At 37.7% G+C, this 23,873-nt stretch overlaps 1 protein-coding gene across 7 annotated transcripts in view; it reads left to right on the top strand.

Moving 5' to 3' along the window:
- The window catches only part of LOC102233001 (probable phospholipid-transporting ATPase IH), a 43,038-nt gene extending 19,749 nt beyond the window's left edge, over positions 1–23,289 (top strand). Inside the window, exons 2-32 of one of the 7 annotated variants that reach the window (XM_023329638.1) lie at positions 2,673–2,795; positions 3,052–3,141; positions 3,887–3,967; positions 4,051–4,158; positions 4,276–4,404; positions 4,938–5,041; positions 5,130–5,177; positions 5,699–5,763; positions 5,844–5,925; positions 6,885–7,035; positions 7,128–7,325; positions 7,404–7,517; positions 8,140–8,199; positions 8,297–8,463; positions 8,554–8,625; positions 9,467–9,540; positions 9,646–9,749; positions 10,607–10,788; positions 10,943–11,194; positions 11,301–11,478; positions 11,557–11,659; positions 12,296–12,441; positions 12,523–12,582; positions 12,669–12,796; positions 13,067–13,202; positions 13,858–13,881; positions 15,970–16,035; positions 16,108–16,211; positions 16,300–16,465; positions 17,865–17,957; positions 18,850–18,936. In XM_023329638.1, the coding sequence (XP_023185406.1) occupies positions 2,673–2,795; positions 3,052–3,141; positions 3,887–3,967; positions 4,051–4,158; positions 4,276–4,404; positions 4,938–5,041; positions 5,130–5,177; positions 5,699–5,763; positions 5,844–5,925; positions 6,885–7,035; positions 7,128–7,325; positions 7,404–7,517; positions 8,140–8,199; positions 8,297–8,463; positions 8,554–8,625; positions 9,467–9,540; positions 9,646–9,749; positions 10,607–10,788; positions 10,943–11,194; positions 11,301–11,478; positions 11,557–11,659; positions 12,296–12,441; positions 12,523–12,582; positions 12,669–12,796; positions 13,067–13,202; positions 13,858–13,881; positions 15,970–16,035; positions 16,108–16,211; positions 16,300–16,465; positions 17,865–17,954 (3,405 nt within the window). In that variant the 3' untranslated portion in view covers positions 17,955–17,957; positions 18,850–18,936. Of the gene's footprint in view, positions 1–2,672; positions 2,796–3,051; positions 3,142–3,886; positions 3,968–4,050; positions 4,159–4,275; positions 4,405–4,937; positions 5,042–5,129; positions 5,178–5,698; positions 5,764–5,843; positions 5,926–6,884; positions 7,036–7,127; positions 7,326–7,403; positions 7,518–8,139; positions 8,200–8,296; positions 8,464–8,553; positions 8,626–9,466; positions 9,541–9,645; positions 9,750–10,606; positions 10,789–10,942; positions 11,195–11,300; positions 11,479–11,556; positions 11,660–12,295; positions 12,442–12,522; positions 12,583–12,668; positions 12,797–13,066; positions 13,203–13,857; positions 13,882–15,969; positions 16,036–16,107; positions 16,212–16,299; positions 16,466–17,617; positions 17,969–18,849 lie in introns of those variants that run through there. The other 6 variants (XM_023329637.1, XM_023329640.1, XM_023329635.1 and 3 more) reach the window with 6 other exon arrangements.
- Positions 23,290–23,873: the final 584 nt, after the last annotated feature.

Raw genomic sequence — 23,873 nt, 5'->3', positions numbered from 1 at the left:
AATAGCTTAAAGTCTCCGGTTACACCTGAAGGCCGAGGGGCCGAGACGGCTCTGGGTTCCGAGTCCTGCTTTTATTTTGTAAGGACTCTTTTTTATTTGATTAAATGCAGACGGGCTTTCATGTAAAAAGCTCAAATCCGCATGAAAGCGGAGCATAATCGATGTAGCAGGGATTGTCTTCGAGGCTGTCCAGGTTGTGGAGATGGAGGGAGGGAGGTGAGAAAACCAATAAAGAAGCATTACTGTGAAAACTGGCAGCAGCAACAGACGCCTGCCGTTGTGCTGACTGCAGCTTATGATGAATTAAAACCTGTTTTTGCTAACTATAACCCTGAACAGTTATTTAGTAGGGTGCTATAATTAGCTACATGATGCAAACTACAGAAATTCAGTTGTTGGGATTTGAATCGTTTCAGATCAGTGATTGTTTTTTAACTTAAAACTAAGAACAACAATAATTTTTGAGTGACGACAAATTAGCTAGCAGGATGTGTTTGATCGAGATAAAGGTCGCAAACAAACGCTTTCATGCATAAACATGTACAATCTTGTAATTCCTTCATTTTCAGTCAGATGTAAAATGAAGGAATTACAAGATTCCTTCATTTACTGCTATGAAATAACCTGAAGCACATATGTTTTGGTTTGATTTTCATTCTATTGTCAAAGTTCTTTTAAACCACATACCTCAGGGTAGAAGGACATGCAAAAATGATGTTGGGTGAAGCAGACGGAGCAGGCAGGTGGGAGAGGAAAGAGGGAACAGCAGCTCTGTGGGGGCGGCTTAATTTGGCAAGCCGTATGCTTTCATGTCCTCTTTCACTGAAAGGAAGAGATCTGTCTATAAGATCGGACATGATACTGTTTTAAAATCTATTCGTGATACAGCTGGATGCTGATAGAAACTAAATGGCCACATTTAAACAAATACTTGTATTTTCTCATGTCATCTTTGTCTAATATAAAAAATTTGTTTGGTGATCTGAAACACCAAGTGTGAAAAATAAAATGTCAACATAAATCTGTGCATCCCCATCATTTAGTTTGGTAGCTAATTAGCGGTAGTAGGCTTCCAGTTCAAACTTGTTGGTGCTGTAGTTAACAGGTTGGGGTGTGTACGTGTGTGTAAGATGAAGTGACAGCAAGTGAAAGTGTAAACTGGGCCATGCAGCCTCTTGACACTCAATCTCATTCAGTGGTCACAGATTACTGTCACCTTTTATCAGCCCATGTGATTGTCTTTGAATGTTTTTGTCATCCGGCTGTTGAGCGAGGAATTGAAGATCTCCCAGAGTTTGTTGGTTCAGATTGCTGCAGCTGGCAGACTTTATAAAAACGAAAGTGGGGAATGACTGAAGGAAGAAAACAAGACAGGAAGGATTGAAGTTTAGCCGACTCCCTGATTAAGTGTGTGTCTCTCACTCAGCCTCAGATTGAGTAACGCTGTTATTCTAGTTTTCTTTTGCAAAAGCTTGAATTGAGACATAATTAATCAAGCTAAGATGGTACTGAAAACTAATATCAGAACATGTTCAGATAATGTTTTGCTTTGTTATTCAACACTATCCACTAACTGCAAACATAAGCTGATTTTCTACATGTTTTAAATAAAATTCCAAAGAAATGTAACTTAGGTTTTCATGTATTCTGAGGTGTTGTTTCTATTGTTTTGGATTAGAATCAGGCCCTCAGCATCACATATCCTCCACCACACATAACAGTGGCCATAAGATGTGTTTTCTTATAATTAGTTTTTTGCATATCTGCATGTCGATAGTGTCTGATGCCTGTTTTAGGCGTGCAAAGACCACAAGATGCGACCATTCTTGAACGTCTTTAAGCCGTTTCCTGATTTAGGAAGATCAGCACAATTCTAAACAAGTTAAGTTCACAGAAAAAATGAGGAAAATTCACCTCTATAAACTGAAGTTACAACAATGCAACATGATGAATGATTTGTTTTAAATGTTTTAGTTGATCAAATTCCTTAAGGAGAAATTAATATGCAGAAAAAACTTTCTACTTTAAATTTGTGGGATATATGAAGGTGAAGCTTAATTTTTGATCCAAGCAGACACAAAATGGCCTGATTTTCTCCAGAACTAGTAGCCTAATTCTATTCTTTATAACTTTATTAAGACAATTTGATATTCTTGGCAATAAAACCTCCAAAGTAAGATCTTTCTTGTGTTTTTAACACATTTCTTTTATTTTTTAAAGGTGCAAAAAAAAAACTACTGATATAGTCTGGATGTTACTTGAGGCTTTGTGTCATTAATTGTGTTTAATATAAAATTTTAGATTGCCTGAATAAGTGAAAGTGATGTGGATAATTTTCCTTGTTGCATTGAAAAGGGAATCACAGCGTCAGACCAATGGATGGAACTTTTCTCTTTCTCTTATCGCTCTGTGAAAATGCATGTGTGGGGGAGTGTGTGGACACGTTTCCTGCTGCATTCCAGGCTGAGTCACATGCACATCCTTGTATCCGTGGCAACAAAAACTCTCATTCATTAGGAACAATTCGCTAACTCATTGTAGCTCTCTATAAATGTCTGAGAAACCCACTGGGGTCGATTTAGGCTGAATAAATAGAGCAGAGACACAAAAACAGGCATGTTTGTGTTAAAGTTTGACGTTTATTTAGTTTTTTTGTCTTCTTCCTCCTGCAGTGTGCTGGGGAGGAGAACTGTGTGGACACCAGGACAGTTTATATTGGACATAAGGAGCCTCCTCCAGGAGCTGAGGCGTTCATTCAGCAGAGGTTTCCAGATAACAGAATAGTTTCCTCCAAGGTCAGTGAAAGTATAGAAACACAAAAACATGTCTCTCTTCAGCCTTCAGTGTGTGGCTGATTTATACTTTGCAACAGAACACTGGATTAAAACGTTTCTGTAAAAGAAACAGCGTTTCGCCTACTTTCTGACTGAAAGGAAAACACTTTGTCATGTTTCTCTTTTGCTGTATTTGTTTCTGCTGATCAGTTACTTGTTTTTACACCGAACCTTCAATTTACACGCAGATTGAATATTTCACCTCTTGTGTTTCCAGTACACTTTTTGGAACTTCATCCCCAAGAACATGTTTGAGCAGTTCAGGAGAGTGGCCAACTTCTACTTTCTCATCATCTTTCTGGTTCAGGTAAGAATATATTTCATATTTTGTGAAAGATCAGTGGTTTATGTGTATATAGTATGTTATTCATATCTTTGTTAGGGATAAAGCTTAATTAGATTAATAGTGATTAAGTGATTATTGAAATAATCGTCAAATAATTTAGTAATCAGTTAATCGCTAACTGGAGTACAGACCAAAAAAAAAACACAATTTGCCGAAAGAACAACAGACTAGATATATTTCCTCATGAATTATACATTTTCACAGACAAATTTGCTCCTTAAATGTCAAATATTAATATTTTTGGAATATTTGTCTGTCATTGCAAAGGTTGCCTAATTTGTTAGAATTAGTTCATTTAGTATTTTCTTACAAAGCTTAGTTTTCATTGAATTTAATATTCATTAGCATGCGATTATGTCTATTATCAAACTGGACAGTTGATGCTCAGCAGAGCTTCTTAGATGGATTGTTACTCCCTGCAGCATCTGGATTATTTTCTTGTCATTGAGAAAATAATCCAGCGTATTCTTTCTTGAGGAAAAGTGAGGAAAATGTTTATTTTTTTATGTATAACAGTCAGTCTGTTACAGAAGTGAAAGAAATGTTGATGCTTAACTCTAAGCAACAAAACGTAACTTAAGCTATTCATGATAATAAAAGGGGGAAAAATTGTTCCGCAGTTATGATTCAGATATGACTCCGTTTTTAGTTTTGTGTAATCTATAATCCTTTATCATCTTTGAAATCTTTGTGTTTGTGACCACAGCTAATCATTGACACTCCCACAAGTCCAGTCACCAGCGGTCTGCCGCTCTTCTTTGTCATCATTGTGACCGCCATTAAACAGGTGAGACTTGATTGTTCTGCTACGCGCGTCACATCAGCTTCGACTCCACACATCTAACACCCCTTCCTCTGCGTGTCCTGCAGGGCTATGAGGACTGGTTGAGACATAAAGCAGACAAAGCTGTCAACCAGTGTCTGGTCCAGGTGGTGCAGCACGGGAAACTGAGCCGCAAACACAGTCGCAAGCTTACGGTGCGTGACTGTAACTCAGTCTGATCACTGATACGTAAAACTTTAGCAGAAGCTAACCAGAGCTAGGAAGCTTCCTGGATCTGTAGATTAATGAGCTTCATCTTCTCTCTCCTTCAGGTCGGAGATGTGGTGTACGTGAAGGAAGACGAGTCCTTTCCATGCGATCTCATTCTTCTTTCCTCGTCTCGAGATGACGGGACGTGTTACGTTACAACGGCCAGCCTGGATGGGGAAAGCAGCCACAAGGTGGGCTTTATGCAGATAATATTTCATGTTTTTCACATTTAATCTGTTTCAGATTGCATATAGGGGCACAAATTCTTATGGCGAAATAAAAGTAAAATTATACATGGTTTCTAAATAAGTGTATATTAAGTGGCTATATATTCCTGTTAATTTCTGCATTAGATACTTTCATGCTTCAAATTTCAGGTAGTTGCACATATTTGTTGTGTTTCTGGGTAGTTCAGACACAAAAACGTAGCATTTGATCTGCTAAATGTTAGCTAAATGCTGGTCATTGCTGCCCTTTTTACCAAACAACCATAAGAAATGGATTATTTTACTTTTTCACAATTATGTGCAACTTTGTGTTGCTTTATCACATAAAATCCCAAATATAAAGTCTGTAGTCAAATGAGGAAACATTTCTCAAATTTTCAAGGTGCTGTATAGGAACAAATTTTTTCCATTTTATTTTGTCCACTTGACTTCATACTGTTTTTACCACTTATACTCTTTCTCTTCTTCAGATGTAAACTTACAGCCTTTTTTCACAGACGTACCACGCAGTTCAAGACACCAAAGCTTATAAAACAGAGGAAGAGGTCAACTGCATCCACGCCACCATAGACTGTGAACAGCCGCAGCCAGACCTGTACAAGTCAGTACAACAGACACAGACGCACACGGTTTAAATTTACATCAGAAACATGTCTGACCTCACTTCTTTTCTGCTCTTTTCTATCCAGATTTAGGGGCAACATCAACATTTACATGGGAAATGAGCCTGTGTCCAGGTACGCCAAACATAACTCTAGTACATATCTATTGGATACAGCTTGTTTCCGTCAGATTTTAGGACATTGTGAAACTTTAATTTTCATTTTATGAAGTTATTATTTTCTTTATTTGGAAGAATGTTTCAGCTCACAGTGATGCTTTAAAATAAAATCTCTTCATCTGCAGGGTTCTAGCAGATTTTTGCAGGTTTTGCATTGGAGTTGACTGTTTATTTGACCTGATTGTAGTTTTTTTTTTTTGTCAAGTATATCCTTTGATTCGTTGGTCCGAAGTTTAGTTTTGGCTTCATTAGATTATAATGCAAGAATTTAGAGCAGTAGTGTAAAAATGTGTGGATTTATGAATGTAATTTTGGAGTAGTACTTTGTGTGACATTTCATTGTATTTGGATGCAGCAGAAAATTTGTGGATTTTATTTTTTTTTAGTTTCTTCATCTGGTTTTGTAATAATAATAATTATTATTCTCTTTATTAATGACCAAAACAACCTCACTAAAAGAGTGTTTGTCCTCCGTAGATCTTTGGCATCTCAAAATTTGCTGCTTCGTGGAGCGACGCTTAAAAACACTGAATACATCTACGGTAACATACGAAATACACCAAAACCTTTAAGTGTGATTTTGTGATTTGTGTGTTTTAAACTGCGTTCTTACTGCATTAAGGTGTCGCTATCTACACTGGCATGGAAACCAAGATGGCTCTCAACTACCAGTCCAAATCTCAGAAGCGATCAGCGGTGGAAAAGTAAGCTCCTCCCACACACCCCGGTCTCCCAGTCCTTCATTTTTAATTTTAGAAACCGCTCTGATATTTTCCATCAAAGCTGCAGCTTGATCATCTTCTTTCTCATACTGGATTAGATAATCATCTAATTTTTGTTTCATGACCACCTGTTCACATCTCAAATCTTTTATTCACCGACTGCTGGTTTGTGAGTCTCAGCGGCTCGCTGCAGAGACTCAGTCCATTTCTTTCCATCTGGCGTTGATTGAGTCTCCTGTCCAGATGGCTCGTAGGTGGATCTCATTTGCAGTGTGTTACCGTCATTTGGCATTTGTCTTCCTTTTACCAAAATCAACTCGGCTCGACGTGAATGTTTTTTGTTTGGCCAGTGCTTTATCTGCACTTGTCTGACTGGTTTTCCTACTGTGGATTTCTTAGTTATTTGATTTAATAGCAGCATTTTTATGGAGAAATATGAATAAAATATTGATTTAGCAGAATTTGTTCTTCCAAAAACAAAACGTGTTGTTGGGAATCAGTAATGAATGCATATCACTTTATGAAACGGTACAGATTGAAAAGTTTATAAATTATTTTGTGCATTTTGGTGATTTATTTGAGCTACTTGTTTGTCAGGATGAGAGTATGATGCAACAACTATCTTAAAATAATACTAAATTATTGTATAATAATAATAAAATAATAAAAAAATTATATATTTTTATTATATATTTATATGTATTATATATATATAAGAATTATCATAAATTTTAATGTATTAAATGTTTGTGTAATATTGAAATTTCTTTGATAATTTGAAATATTAATTTGACAAAAAATAAGTGAATACATATCTTTTTGTGGCACTGTAGGTAATATGTAAATAAATGATTGAAATCAGAAAACTGGTTGGTTCAGACTAAAATAACATTAATTTTTATAATGAATTCTCACCAGCTGCTCGTTGTCTCCCCCTACAGGTCAATGAACGCCTACCTGGTGGTCTACCTGTGCATCCTCATCAGCAAAGCCGTCATCAACACGGCGCTGAAGTACGTTTGGCAGGCCGACCCCAACAGAGACGAGCCGTGGTACAACGAGAAGACTGAGAGCGAGAGGCAAAGACACGTTGTGAGCTTTCAGCTAACTTCCTCTAAACCCGATGGAACAAATTCTTCATCATTTTAGTTTCTGAGGCTCCTCTACGTCGCTTTCTTCTTTAGCTGATCAGGGCGTTCACGGACTTCTTAGCCTTCATGGTGCTGTTCAACTACATCATCCCCGTCTCCATGTACGTCACCGTGGAGATGCAGAAGTTCCTGGGCTCCTATTTCATCATGTGGGACGATGAGATGTTTGACGAGGAGCTGGGCGAGCGAGCCGTGGTCAACACGTCGGACCTGAACGAGGAGCTGGGTCAGGTAGAGATCCACCGGGAAACCTCAGATGCTTTAAATACAGAAAAATAAAGATGCAGTAATCAACTCTGCTTTTTCCAGGTGGAGTACGTCTTCACGGACAAGACAGGGACTCTGACCGAGAACAACATGGAGTTCATAGAGTGCTGTGTGGACGGAAACGTTTACGTACCTCATATCATCTGTAATGGACAGGTAATAATAAGATGGATATTATTTTATGAATTATTATTCACAGAAAATTGGCCAAATTATGTTGAATCCCTCTGATCCAAATAGACAAATAAATAATTGCATTTGTTTGACGTGTTTTAAAATTCAAGGAACCAAACTGTAAAATTTGTGGTTTTGTATTATGAGTGCTGATTAGCTCTTTGTTTTATTAAATTAATCCTGATTGAAATGTGAACCTGATTACATTTTGTTGCCCTACTATCTCTGTATGGCTTAGTAATTGTAAAAGTAAAGCAGAAAAGAAAGATGAATCTTAATAATTATTTCACTTGAATTTTTGTAGCTATATATTTTGCTACATTTAAGCCATGATTATCAACGTTAACAGAAATAAATATTTGCAATGCTTCCCTGTGTAATATAAATCTACTGTAATAAATGTTTCACATCTTGAAACTGAAATAAATGATCTGTTCTGATATTCAGATGCAGCTGTAATAAACTTTTGTTTAAATAGCCAGTGATATTTTGTGTTGTTGCTTAAAATGTATTCCTTATAGAGTTTTTGATGAAACTCATTATAAAATAAAATGTATAAGTCCAAGTGTGAATAATTAGTAAACTCAGCCCGTGTTGTTGCCAGGTGATGCCTGGCGCTGCTGGTATCGATATGATCGACACATCGCCAGGGCCTGAAGCCAGGGTGAGTGGATTTTCTCCCTGATGGTTTTAGGGCGCATGTGTGTGTGTAGGGGTGTGTGCGTGTATGTGTGCATAACAACCCTGTTCGTCCACCACAGGAGCGTGAGGAGCTGTTTTTCCGTGCCTTGTGTTTGTGCCACACGGTGCAGGTGAAGGAGGAGGAGACGGTGGATGGGATCAAACATGGCATCCACCAGGGCAAGTCCTCCTCCTTCTACATCTCCTCTTCGCCAGACGAGGTGGCGCTGGTGGAGGGCATGAAGAGGTGGAGCAGACAAACACATGAAGAATTAAGATTTTTTTTCTCCCTAATTCATTTAGTCACTCACTCCTGTTAAAACGCTCTGTGCTGCAGGCTGGGGTTCACCTATCTGCGGCTGAAGGAAGGTCAGATGGAGATCTTAAACAGGGAAGATGAGATAGAGAGGTGAGTGTGACCCCAAATACTCACCACCTCTGGATTGTTTTTTTTTTTATTTAAACTGTCTCACAGTTTACGTAATGATTTAGTTAGTAATACAGAAAAAAATGCATAAAAATTTCAAACTTCTCACAAGCATATTCACAATTCTTTTATTGTCCGAATATGAAGTAGTCTGATCAATAAAGGATTTTACATGGTAGAAAGTGAAGAAAAAATAGCTAAATATAGTGTATAGACTGCGTGTGATGAATTGGCTCTTTTGTGTAAATTAAAAATCTGTGTTCTGTTATCTGTCTGCATGACTGGACTCACTCTGTGGCACACTCTTTTTTTTCATAGTTTTTAACTTCGACTACCCATTCTTTTTAATTAGATGACCTATTAACCTTTTTAATAATGTGGAGCTCAGGAGACAGCTGAATTTCATTAAAAAGAAGTCGCATCACATCACAGACAGAAGACGCACATCCTGTCCTCACAGGGACTCTGGATGTGTAATTCAAGTCTGCATGAATTACCTATTTTTTGTCCTTATGGTGATTTAGTTTACCGGAGCTTTTCTTCTAAAGTCTTGACGTTCAAAACAGTCTTATTTAGTTAAAAGTTTACAGAAAGTAGCAGTGCCACATATAAATGAACTCACATGTTTGTGCATAAAATAGATTTTTGCAGTACTATGTCATTATTTGGCATCATAAACAATTTGTGTTCCAGCTGGGATAAGAATGATGCTTCGCATCATGTTTGACTTTTTGTTTGAGGTTTCCTCTTTAGATTTGAAAAGTTTTTGTCCATGATTCACAAACTCAGCTGCAGTTATTTTGCTCTGTATTTTTAACGACAGGTTTGAGCTGCTAGAAGTTTTGACCTTTGACTCCGTGAGACGGAGGATGAGCGTCATCGTCAGGTCCAGCACGGGTAACGCATCGAAAACTGTATAAATATTTTGTTTATTTTTATGCAGTAGTGTTTTTTTTTTTTCTCCTCTTACTCTGTTTGTTTTCTCTCTGTTTTTGTGAGCAGGTGAGCTGTACCTGTTCTGCAAAGGAGCCGATTCCTCCATCTTCCCGAGAGTCGTCTCAGGAAAGGTGGAGCAGATCAAAGCACGGGTGGAGCGAAACGCAGTGGTGAGGACAAAAACATGACACAGTCACCCATCCACGTTTCTTCAGAAGACATTCTCATAAGAAGCAGTTTTGAGCTGTACAGGTTGCACAACATTTGTGGTTTCCACAGCTACATCCTGACCACAGTTTCCAAGGTTACCACAGGTGGTGAATCAGTGAAGCATGGCCCACGTCAGCCAAATTTTCTCTGTAAACGTTAGAAATGATCACTTTTTGCGAATACGTAGTTGAGTTTGATTAAGTGTAAACAATCCAAGGGGTATAAATACATTCACAAGTCATGTTGCAAACATTTTACATTTTTTAGAACCTGCAAACCTAATTAAAAAAATTTAAATTGTTAAAGTCTAATTTGATTTAATGGTGGAGACCGACCACTCGTGCAAATCCAATCAGTTTTGTCTGATTTCAAATGTAATACTATATTTGTGCTAGAAACTAGCCAAAAATAACTGGTAAGATTTCTGGTTTTTGTAGTTTAAAAAAAGTTGTTTGTCTAAAAGTATTAACTAAAGTTAAAATATCACAAATCTTCTTCTTTAAAATGACATATTTTAAAGAAACAGGTGTGACTGTTTGAGAGTGTGGTTTCAGGTCAGTGTGTCTGTTCAGCTGAAGTAGATCAAGTGAATTAAAGTAGCTGTAAAAACCAGGTCAAAAAGAGATTCCTCTCTCTTTCTCTGAGTGTTTGCAGCAGCAGACAGTTTGCAGCTTTCAGTGGAAATGGAAATCTAGGTTGTGGGTGTTGAACTAGTGACCCTGGTGCCCACACACTGCACACTATTACTCAGAGCTGACACCAAATGCCTTTATGTTTCAAAGCCCTTTCCATGTCTGTCTGTCTGTGTTCCCTCCAGGAAGGCTTGAGGACTCTCTGCGTCGCTTATCGGCGGTTGAGTCCGGAGCAGTACGAGCAGGTTTGCCACCTCCTGACCAGGGCCAAGTTGGAATTTCAGGACCAGGACAAGCTGGTGGCCGAGGCATATGACCTCATCGAGAGAGATCTCATCCTGCTGGGAGCCACCGCTGTAGAGGACAGGTAGAGAGTTGTGTAGCGTTAAAATTCTGCAAACCTCAATAAGACTACCAAAATATATACTTTGTTTTGTACTACCAGAGTTACAATGTCAGCTCAAATGCTCAGATTCTTTTTATATGCTTTTTGCCTTAACAAACACTTGCTTCCTCCCCAGACTCCAGGAGAAAGCTGCAGATACCATAGAGTCTCTCCACAAGGCAGGCATGAAGGTGTGGGTGCTGACCGGAGACAAGATGGAGACTGCGGCTGCTACATGCTACGCTAGCAAGTTATTTCGCCGCAGCACCCAGATCCTGGAGCTCACCACCAAGCGGACGGAGGAGCAGAGCCTGCATGACGTCCTGTTTGAGCTGAGCAGGACGGTGCTCCGCCATTACGGAAGCATGACGTGCGACGCCTCCTCTGGGTGCGTGTTTGTGACCACAGTTGATTCTGTTCTGCTTTATTTAAGTAGAAATGCAAAGAATGGAAATACGAAACCATTCAACTGTTGGTTTGTGGTGTCTTTCCAGTTTATCCAGCGAGTACATCGACTACGGCCTGATAATTGATGGCGCCACTCTCTCCGCTGTGATGAGGCCCAGCCAGGAAGACTCCAACTCAGGGAATTACAAAGAGATATTCCTGGAAATCTGCCGCAACTGCAGCGCAGTGCTCTGCTGTCGAATGGCTCCTCTTCAGAAAGCACAGGTAGAAATTCTTTGAGGCATTAACATAATAAATCCAGTTGGTGCAGCGACGGCAATCGCTGGTGTTTTTTGTTTTCAGATCGTCAAGATGATCAAATCGTCCAAAGAGCACCCAATCACCCTCGCCGTTGGAGATGGGGCAAATGATGTTAGCATGATCCTGGAGGCCCACGTTGGCATCGGTTGGTGTTTATCCAGCATAAGCCAACAATGAATACAAATTTGAATATTTAAGAGTTACATACTACTTCGTTTTACAGCTTGTTAGTGTCCCTTGGTTTGTTTTTACCAGTCTCATTGGTTTTAATCACTTTTACATTTTTTCACATTGCAACCACAAACTTTGGTGTGTTTTATAAGACAGACCGTGTGGTTCATCACTGCAAAGTAAAAAAAAAAAAAAGATTTTTACAAATTGTATTTGAATTGATCCTTTCTGCGTCAATACTTTCTGCAAATTCAGCTACAAATATTTTGGGTATGTATTTAAACATCTACAAACTGATTTATTTTTTCTTTTTTGCCAATGCTATTATTCAAAATATTTCAGCAACTTGGCAATTTTACTCAGATGATGTTTTGATCAAAACCGCGGATCATTTTGTACTGATCCTCTCATCATAATGCTTCCAATGTACTTGGTGATGTTCAGAGTTAGTTTTCTTGGATTTTGGGTTCTGATTGGACCCATTTACTTTTCTTTCTACATTATCATTGCTATGAATCAAAGCTATACCACAGCATCTCTCCAGGTAGCTTTAGCTGATGCATTTAATTACAACGATAACGTGTTTTGTTCGATATACTTTTCACTCTAGGCATTATGGGTAAAGAGGGTCGCCAGGCAGTAAGAAACAGTGACTACGCTATCCCAAAGTTTAAACACCTCAAAAAGATGCTGCTTGTTCATGGACACTACTACTACATACGCATCTCTGAACTTGTGCAATACTTCTTCTACAAGGTAATCCACATTGCATTTGCACTGTTTAGATTATGTTTATACATTCCTTTAATCTCATAAACTTTCTTTTTTTTCCTCCAGAATGTTTGTTTCATCTTTCCCCAGTTCCTCTACCAGTTCTTCTGCGGCTTCTCCCAGCAGGTTGGCAATGACAAAATGTTAAAAGCCGATGTAAGGAATTCATAAATAAAGATAAAAAGACAAGCGCTGGTCTGTTTTCTCAACAGCCGCTGTACGACACAGCTTACTTGACTCTCTACAACATTAGCTTCACGTCGCTGCCCATCCTCCTCTACAGCCTCATGGAGCAGCACATCAACATAGACATCCTGAAGAAGGAGCCAACGCTTTACAGGTGGATTGGTTTATATAGTCTGGGTTTTCACAGGTCTGGATTTGCATAGAGGAGAGTAGTAGGAGACAGAAGTAGTGTGAGAACAACGGCTTCCTAATCCTATCACAGCTTTACCATAGGGGTGACTTTTTGTTTTAGGAAAAATAAAGGTGAAACATGTAGGTAATAAAACAAATTCACTTGGTGAATGTTTTAAAATAAAAAGTATGTGAAGATTTCTAAATCCAGTGAGTTTTTGAGTTTGACTGTAAATCTTGTCTTCATCATCAGAGATATAGCCAAGAACTCATTACTAACGTGGCCCATCTTCATATACTGGACTGTCCTGGGTGTGTATGACGCCATTGTGATGTTCTTTGGTGTTTACTTCCTGTTTGACAACACCACCTTCACCAGCAATGGACAGGTAACTCTGACTCCTCCATATTAGCCCCTCTGTCTGACCAACATCCAACTCTGTTTCATGGACATCTAAATGATATCTGTTCAATTAGTACAACTAATGGCTTTCAAATTTTCCACTTTTGCCATTTTTTGATTTGTCTACAACTCAGATAATAGTCAGTTATGTTTTTTTAACATTGTAATTATCTGCTTATTGCCTGTGTTTCACCACCTTTTGGAGATATCTAACGTTTGCTGGTAGTCCTTAATTTTTGTTCCTATTTTGTCAATTGAAATACTAATACTATAAGTATATTCAGTGGTAATCCACTTAATATTGCTCCTATCTATTCTACTGAATACACCAAAGCAGTAATGGTAGATGATCTTACAAGTTGGATCAAAAGCTGAAATCTAAATAGGTTCTTGGATCCTATTTAATAAAATGCTCAAAATAAAGTAGCATTTCTGTCATCATCTTCTGTTATTTTTGAGTTTCTTTTCATGATTTCTTTTAACCACCTTAAGTTGCTCCTTTGCTACAAATCTTTTTTTTAATTTCATTTGGGTTTTTTCCTCAGCTACAAAGTTTGCTTTTCTTCCTACTTCTTTATTTTTCTTCTTATACTCTTACCTTTGTGTTGCTTTTTCTTTTTGCTTGTCTTTCTTCCTCCCAGCTAATGACAACCAACACACAGATGGTAAGCCTGTCCCTGTCTCTCTGTCATAGTTTCACCCTCCAGCTCTTTCTTCCCCATCTAACATACTGATAGAGAGCAGCATTCACTTTCATCTCATGTCCATTCCTTTAAGCTTCTAGATTTATTAAAGGCATTTGTGTTGTCCACAAACTTCTCTGTGCTTCTTTTATGTGTGAACTTCATGTTAAATGAGTGGATGAATAAGAAACTACCATTCTTTCTCATCTTTGACATTATTCATCCAACATATAAAGATATTTCACAGCTTATGAGCCTTAGAAAGGGGGCTAATTCTTTATACATTCTAAAGTATGTTTGTGGCAAATGAATGTGATTTGAAGTGAGGATGCTGTTAACGGTAAAAGTCAAATGCTTTCAAAATTATTATTATTAACTCCAACATATCTCTCAGATCTTTGTCATTTTCACATTAAATGTTCTCTATGTGTTAAAGGAATAGTTCAGGAATTTTGAAACGATATCCTGTTGAATCTGAACATAAACAGGGAAGCAGGTAATAGTTTACTTGCAGACGCTGATGCTCTTGGCTTTTTTAACCAGATGTTTTGGCCCTGGATGCTAATGCTAACAGCTAGTCAGACAGCACTCAAGACCAAAGTGAACTTCTAAAGTTTTCTGATTCTTTAAACTGTTCTCATGTTTGCATTATTCAGTTACCAAAAGGAACTTTCTCTTAAGAAAAGTGAATATTAGTAGACTATTTTGTTGTATGAAGATTTTTAAGTTTTTCTATAGCTAAAATATAATATGTGCACTTTAAACAAAAGCTGTTGTTTTTCTTATTTATTTATTTTTTTTACATGGCAAATAGAGATGGGAGGTGGTGCATAAAAAGCTTCATTTTGTCATTTTGAAGAAATTGATGAATATTTTGTGAGGTCATGCCTTTTCCTTTTCCTGATGCAGCCAATCAGGAAAAGGAATGACACTCGTGGATTGGCAACTTTGCAAACACCAGTAAATGGCGTAATGTTTGCAATGTTTTTGATTTTTACATTGACTTACTTTTATATCAGACAGAGATGCAGATCTGCTCTAAATTGCTTCAATGTTCCCTTTTGTGTACGAGTTTCATTCAGGAAGATCTTTGGTGGTGCACCACCTCCAGCTTTCATTTCCAGTGTAAATAATAATTGGGTTCAGTGAATCTTCTGAAAGACATGGTGACAGCTTAAAAGTTGGAAGAAAATTGGGTTTGTAATTTTATATTTGTCAAGCTTGAGTTGTTTTAGGAATGTAGAAGTGCGCTTTACCATTTTCCATCCATCAGTCATCTGATGACCAATTCCTCACCTGATTATTGTTACCTGCCATCTGTTTGATTGATTGATTCCTTTCTGAAGCTGTGCTCCTAAACACAGGTGTATCTCAATAAATTAGAACATCATTAATACACACAAAACATTTATTGGTACCCCAAATCATCACTTATTGTGGAAAATTCCCACTAGACATCAAGAAGCTGAACACTTCCTCAAAACTGTGATTTAGGCCCACTAAGCAGCAGTTCAGGTTTTTCTGATTATCCTGGTTCAGGAGTTTCCTGTACAATGTTCTCCTTCCACACAATTTTCCAATACTAACCTTAAATCCAGCACTCAACTTATTTTTCTTATTGAGGAGTTAATCACTGCTTGCTGAACAACAGTCAAGGCAGCAGTCTTTACTGTGAAAAACATATTCTCACTACCTGCTTTTATAATCTATAAGTTCAAATTTGTATTATTCACACATTTGATACAATTCAGGTTACAACATCTACTATCGAGATTGTGTAGACCACAACATGTAAAAAAAATAAAGAAAATTCAATCACTAAATATTCACATTTTCTGTGAAAGTTTTTTGTTTGTTTTTTCAAATGGCCAGAAATAAATGAAAAGATTTTTTTGGGATGCACCTGTATGTCGTAGCAAATTTTCAACAAGTAACCGCTATAACGTAGACTGTCACACACATTATTGTTTCATGGCATCACACTAACCCTTCATGTTATTGACTCTGGTTGTATTTAATGCAACAAGCAGAAAAGTGACATTAACAGCTGCTGATGTGTTTTATCTGCAGATGTTTGGAAACTGGACGTTTGGTACTCTGGTCTTCACTGTGCTCGTTTTCACTGTTACATTCAAGGTAACACAGTAACAAGTTTTTTTTTAAATCTGCCGTTATGAGCAGACATTTACCTGTTGTCTTTTCTTTTAGTTGGTTCTCGATACTCATTACTGGACGTGGATCAACCATTTTGTCATCTGGGGCTCGCTTGTCTTCTTTGTAGTTTTCTCTCTGCTGTGGGGAGGAATTATTTGGTAAATAAAAAAAATATATATATATTGCTTAATGCATTATAAATAACTATGTTTATGTGTCTGATTTCTTTATATATTTTCTCTCCAGGCCTTTCCTGAACTACCAGCGGATGTACTATGTGTTCATGCAGATGCTGTCCAGTGGTCCGGCCTGGCTCAGCATTATCCTGCTGATCACGGCCAGTCTGCTGCCAGACGTGGTGAAGAAGGTGTTCTGGAGGGCACTGTGGCCCACCAACACTGAACGCATACAGGTACGTACTGCACACACACAAACCTCAATTACTGTCTCACGTATTTACTCTTTACAAATGTACCTGTTGTATTTAGTCGTGTTGTAAACAGGCTTCCCAAAGATCGTCATAAATCATAACAAAATCATTCACTTAGACGAGAAAATTTAATTCTTTTTTGCCTCTTGGTTATTTTCACTAAATTAAATATCTAAAGTAGAACAGCTTTCATCCTCAGCTGTAGTTATGAATGATTAATCAGGTTTGACTGCAAACTACTGATGTTTACAGCGCATACATTCAATAACTTGTATTACCAGTGATGACATACAGTATGTAGAACCGGTAATTGTGGCTGAACAGATGTACTCTAGGCTGGGCTACATTCCTGCTGTGCTTTCTGCCAACCTTTAAGACAATCCTTTGTGTCCTCTGCTCATTTTATTACTTAGATAAGTACAACATTTTATTTTTAGTTGCTAACACTATGAATGTCTCATTTATGAAGAATCATCTGTTGCTACTCTAAGTTTCATTTGATAGAAACGTTTTAATCTACTTTGAATAATATGTTACACACTGCAAAAACATATAAGCTTGTTTTAAGTCCTTTAAAAAAGTACTAGTAATAAGTAAAATAATCTGCCAGTGGAACAAGACATTTTTCCTATATTACTAGTTAAAATATGTGACTATGTCACTTATAACTTCCACTTTTTCATCAACATTAAGGAGCTATTGACTTGAAACAAGCTCCTATATCTTACTGAAAAGTTACTTCCAAGTTATTTTTCTCTTAGATTACTTAGACAAGATTTAGACTTTTCAGAAATACTATAAATATTTTGAGCTTGAGATGCTGTCAGAACATCTATAGTGACACCTGGAGCTCATCTCTCCATTGAATGACCTCTAGTGTGTAAAAAAAAAAAGAGACATAAGGAGACCTCTATTATAGAGCTTTAATTATTTATTAAAATGAATACAAAATTATAAAACACATTTATGGGAATAAGCCAACATTGTCTCATTTTTATGAACTAATTTCTGCTTCCACTCTCTTAAAACTGATGGTGTAACTTTTTGATCTATAAAGTTGTAACTCTTTCCTTTTCCTCCTCCACCCTGCTGGTTCCTGCTCCTCCTCTATCCCCCTCTCCTTCTCTGTGGAAGGCTAAGCGTCGGTGCCTTGCCTCCGAGCCTTCCACCATCTTCATGCTGTCTCAGACCTCCAGCAGAATCAGTTTCTAACCCCCGTCTTCCACGAGGTGATCCTCAGCTTTTCCTCTTCCTGTCTCATTGTCTCCCTTTCCTGCATCTCCTTCCTGCTTCCTTTGTACGCCATCAAGCTCGTGCTTTTTCAACTACGTCGCTTTAAAATGTCTTCCCAAACACAGGATGTTTGCTTGTGTATCCACAGCATGGCAGAGATATGACAAGGTTTGAGAGGGCCCTGGCCTCCCAAGGTTCAGACTCATTACTAGATGGAATAGCTCTCACAGAAACCTAAAAGGTTACCGCACGGTAAAGCTTCAAGTTGGTGGAGTGATTTGTATTTATTTATTTTTTTGTTGTTTACTTTTTGCCAGGGTGTGGTGCTTTACTCACATAAATCTGGGATTTCAAATTGTCATCAAACGCAGTCCACCAGGAATGTGAAACACTCATGTCTCTTGAACTTTTTCATTTAAGAACAAACTTTTCTGCCATTGGTGTCAAACTTGGGCAATTTATAATTGGAGCCTATAAAAAAAACAAGATTAAACTATTAAAATATTACTAAATATCAGTGAGTTCTTAAAATTAATATTGAACATCTTTTCACATTCATGTTATTTGATTAACAAAATATTTGAAGCACACTTGAAGGTTCTCTTGTGTTCCTCTGGAGTACAGAGGGCCGGCGGCCTAGATTTGGCCCCCGGACCTTCATTTTGACACCTGTGCTTCAATGTACCTTGGATAATTATGCAGTGCTCACATTAAATCACAATAAATACAATTATATATAATGAAAGGTGAAAAAGTTCAAAGGTTATGAAGACCTGTCAAGTGTTTGATTTCTCATATGAGGGTTTGGCGCCATCTGGTGGCGGATTTTATGCCTGCAGAAACAGAAGTGTATTTTATTCAGACTGCAGATGTTCACTCTTGCATGCTCTGTGGTTGGATTTGCATGATTTATTTTTATGAATTGTTTGGTTTGTTTTGCTAACCCATGTGAAGGTGACATTAAGGTGGCATAGTTTTCCCATTAAATTCAGCTAATTTGCATATTTTCTTGTATTCTATGAAGCTTCAAGAAATGTTTGTTTCAGCCATGCCACCTTCACCTGTTTTCTTCAAATTATTTGCAGCACGCCAAATGTTTTCGTCTTATTTTTGTTCTTTCATTTCTCACACAGAGCGCTGATAAGCTCTACAAGGGCCAGCTGTCAGAGTTCACGCCCCTGGCGGCTCTCCACCCTCCACCCAGGACCGGCGACCACCAGCGAGGCTCTGGAACCCAAAGGAACCCTCGAAGGTCTGAGACCCCAAACAAGAAAATCATGTTCACACGCTGGCAAAGAGCGCCAGACTACCGCACCTTCACCCCCCTGCTCCGATTTACTGACGGCTCCCGTCACCCGAGGCCGGGGAACGCCTATAACGGGGCGGGGCCGGAGACCTCAGTCTAATTTATTTTGTTTTTTTGGGATGTTTTGTTTTATACTTTATCAAATAAAAAGGAGCTGAACTGAACAAAAGAGGGTTTGGCTTTAACCTCCCAGAGCCTCTGAGCTGGAGTCGGACATGTTGCCTCGTTGGGGCTCAGTGGATTTAAGCCGCAACCCTCAAAACAAAGAGACTCGAGAACTGTGATTTCACTCTAAAATATGTGCACTGGCCCTTTAATAGCATCTGCCTTCAGTGGCAGCTAAAGTGTACTTCATCTGTTATTTCTTTGAACTGTTTTTAAGTATTGACTGGGATTATTATTATTATTATTATTCTAATAATGACTCATCTCATTCTGTCGTCTTCAGCTGCTTCATCTCTTCCTCTCTCCTCTCTGCCCCGACCTGCCTCTCTCTAGGAATAACTGCTGTTGGCTGTGTGCAAACATGTTGTCCAGAAACTCTCCGTAGGGCTCTGCGCGCAGATCCTACTGCATTGTAAGGAGGCGTGTAGCAGAGAAGGAAAGCCTGGAAGCCCGGAGAATCAGTTGGTTCTTGTTTGGAAAAATCTCTGAGGCACAAACAAAAGAAAACAAAGACCGACTTTGACTCCATTTTCAAGCTTTCCTGCTCCCTGTAGGTAGTGTTGTCTGGTGTCTGGGATAGATGTAGGCATCGTAAAGCTAGAAGGTTTTATGTTCAGAGCTTCAGGTTGTATAAACGCTCCTTATTTAGCTGTTAGAGATTAGAGGTGCACCAATCCAATTCAGATTTCTGGTTTTTATTGAGATCTGACCTGCAGATTCCAGAGTTTTCATTTTAAATCAAATTATTACACGATTATGCCCATTTTTATGGATCAAAGTACATCTCTTTGGCCTTTTTATTATTTATTTAAACTAAAAAAAAAAGTGAATTTAGGTACAAGATTTTGCTTAATTTGTTTATAGTGAACAGTAGCTGATTCAGAATGATTGTTGCATCTCTAGTAGAAATGGTTCAGTGTTGCCTTATTTGTTTGCTTATCAAAGCATCTAAAAATAATTCCCAAATCATCTTCTAATGACAAAGAAACTCAAAGTGCCCCAAAGTCTTAATGCCTTCACTAAAGACTGCCTTCTGAGGTAGGTACCTCATCAGATCGCCAAAAAAGTTTGATTACAGCTTCAGTAATAATAAAACAAACCTAATGTCAATTTCATAATGCCTTGATGGTTTAAATTTTTTAAATCTATTTAAGACACCAAAAGATAATTCAAAATAAGGGAAATTTATCATTCACACCATGTGAAAACTTTGACCATGACTAAAAACTCCAAAGTATCACTGCATTTACAACAAGAAAATGTAAAACAAAATGATGATCTAAATACATTTATTTAAAAATAAAATTCAATCATTATTCCTACTGCTGCTTATTATGGTTAAAATTGCAATTATATTGACTGTGACAAATCGACTTAACCAAAACATGTTAGGAACCTTTTAATTTTAGTAGTTTCCAGTCGCTTGTTGCACAAAAGAAACACTTTTTTATTAGGTTTAAGTTGGAGTACCTTTGGGAGTGCAAGTTGATTTTTAGATGGCTGATTATTCTGTCTTTCTTCTCGGGTAGCTAGCCTGCAGTCTGCTGCTGGACAGACATGTTGCTGCCAGCTTGTCAGATCAGCAAAATTCCCTTCATAGAGGATCTTTGTAGCAGAGTGCTCACTACATCGCCTCACACCCCTCTGAGTTATTAACTCGGTCAAAGTCATTTTTGGTCAAGAAAACGGCCGTCTTGATGGTGCCATTACAAATGTGAGGTCATATTCCATATTTGGACATGCTTCCTGTTCTCAAAAGGCTTTTTCTTTTGTCAGAATTGTGCATTTTAAAATTACTTTTCTGCTTTGGAAACTAATAAAATGACTGATTAGCATTTTTTAAAATGATTTTTAAGTGTTTTTGATCTAAATAGGATTCGAGTTTATATTACTAATTCCAGTAGAAAAGTGGCCACACAAACCTAAAAAAAACTTGAATAAATTTAAAAATGAAACAAATCCCCAACTCCCAAATAGTGAGATTAAAGTCTACTGTAGTTAAATTCTTTTTTTTTTTTTTTTCAAAAGCCACAAAATAATGTTACAATTCTCCTCTCTCTTTGTAGCTCTGTCTCTCTTTTTCTCTTCTTCTGTGCTGGTGAAACGCTGTGGAAGGTTTCCCACCTCTGCCTCAGCCTCCTCCATCTGTCTTATCGTCGTCATCACCATCCACTGTCCCCGCCTGCTCCTCCTTTGCCACATTCCTCCGTTGATTCATCTCTCCATCAATCACGAGACAGAGCAGATATGCTGCTTTGATGACTTGATTAGGACCTCGATGAACCAAAGCCTTGTTGCTGCTACAGTAGAGATACTTTTAGCTGCTTTACGTTAGGTGCCTTGTGCTAGTTTATGAAATAAATGATTGTTTAAATGCTTTACGGTGCATTAATATGTGTTGGTGGAGCATTTGGATGGTACAGAGGCTCTGCAAAGCATGGCTGCATAGATGCAAACATGGATAAATAAGTTTAAAAGCGAGTTTAAGTTGACTCAGTCGGTGACCAAATTAGCTACGACTTCCACCAAAACATTAAGACTGCTTAGTATCTGTTTCTGTATTATTTCTATCCCTGTCTCTGAGGCGTTTGTATTACTTTTAGTTCTGTAAAGGACATTTTTGTGAAACACACATTATGTCTGCTGTCTTTGTTTTCTGCTTTAACTCTTGAAATTAAAGCAAATGCCTGATTTTTTACAGCTAAAATTCAGTTTTTGCTTTCAAACACTTCAAATCGAAATAAAATCAATGAACATCCAAATCCAGAAATAAATAAAATCAGCACTAACCAGATAAAGATTTGTCAAAGATTTTTGACACATCTTTACTGTTCTTCTATAATTCCTGTCGTCTTTATCTTTTCCGTATTTCAGATATATGCGATAAACGTTTAACGCATAGATTGGCATGTAAAATGTGTGAAAAGCTGCATAGAAAATCTAATTTTTTATTGCAGTAGCATACTCTCATGTTGGAAATAGAAATAGCCCAATAGAAATGGGCCTCTATATAGTAGTATTTATTTTCCAAGGAAACAGGAAGCCATCAAAGTTAGAAAAATTGCTCTGTTAGTTGAAAATACTGGTGATAGTTTTAAACATTTCTTCTTTGTTGTGGGATTTTTTATTTTTTTGCCATTCCTTTCTGAATAAATGTCAAAAAAAAATTTTTTTTTCAACTGTTTTCAACATGAGATCATGTTACTGGAATAAGAGATTGATATAAGACGAGGCTTCGCACATTTCTACCACGAGAGCTAATAAATGTGGAGGACATGACGAAGAAAATGCTGTTCAGTCAAGTTTAGATGATTGTTAAAATACCGGAGCTTTAAAGAATTGCCTCTCATCTTTTTAATGTCACGTCGGAGCTAAAAGTAAAAGTTAACCGTAAGAGTTGGGATGAAGTTACCGGAGCTGGATTGAGAATTTTTAAAATATTTGATGTCGTCTTAAATTTCCACCTAAATCAGACAAAATATTGGAACTTAAAAACGGCAAACCTGAAAACTGCAATGCTAGATTTTTTTTTTGTTACTGTTTAGAGACAGTATTTTACGTGTCTTACGTTTGTAGCCGTGTCATTCAGACTCCCAAATTTGTTGCTACCAAACATCAATGCACCAACGTGTTTATCTGTGGCGTTAGCCGACGCTCAGACACAACCCTGCACCCACTGGCATCACATGAGGAATGACACTTTGCTGTAGAAGCGTTTAAAGCCATGAGTCGGGGGTTGTGGGTTGTATCTCTGTTGTTGTGTTAGCGCGAGACTTTCTAAAACGGCGACCTTCAGACAGAATGCTACCGTTTCTGTTCATCGTTGTAAAGAAATCTGTCCGTCTCATTAACTAATGGCATCGCCCAACTGCTGTACACTCAGATACAGTCAAGACAAAAATATAAACACTGTATACGTGTAGTTTATGCTAACTGTTGTACAGTTTTGGGGTGTTTTTGTATACAGTTTTTAAGAGTATTAAGATTTTACTGTGGATTTTTTTTTTTTTTTTGCCAATTTTTCTTTAGCTTTCAATGGCACACGATTGTACATTTGCTCCAAAATAAAAGCCACAAGTGGATGTATGTGGGGGGGAAAATGGTTTTCTGCTTTGATTGTTTTCTTTAGACACATTTATGTATCAAAATTAGAATGTTCTCCAAGTTTATTTCAGCAAACAGTTCAATAGTTTTGTATTTCAAGTGTTTACTCCCGTTCATTTTAATTATTGCTTAGAACTGGTTCAGGAGTGACTTCTCACAAGAATCTTCACATTGTAGCCAGTTTCCTGGATAGATGGTGACTCTTAATGAACTGACTTCAGTCACATCCACTTCCTGCGAATCGCCGCCAAACTCTTGCTTCACAAATCTCTTAAAAGCTGCAACCACATCCATATCGCTCCAGTACCATTTTCTGCCACACTTTTTCCTTCCACTAAATTTTAAACACTTATTTTGGTCTTCTGAAGGAATCAAATTTCTCTGAGAAACTTTCTTTACTTGACCATTTGAGGCATAAATGTTTAAAATATGCCACTCTGTGTGTATAAATGCCTTCCCTGGTCCCAGAGTGGCTGTTCAAAGTAATCGTTAATCGTCGTAACTCTACTTTTTCAGTGGTATAACAAAAATAAATTCACTTAAGACGTTATTCTTATTTATTGACCAGAGTAGTAATGGATT

Source organism: Xiphophorus maculatus, chromosome 24 (genome assembly GCF_002775205.1).
Source record: "Xiphophorus maculatus strain JP 163 A chromosome 24, X_maculatus-5.0-male, whole genome shotgun sequence".
Classification (NCBI taxonomy): domain Eukaryota; kingdom Metazoa; phylum Chordata; class Actinopteri; order Cyprinodontiformes; family Poeciliidae; genus Xiphophorus; species Xiphophorus maculatus.
This window is presented reverse-complemented; position numbering and strand designations above follow the sequence as displayed.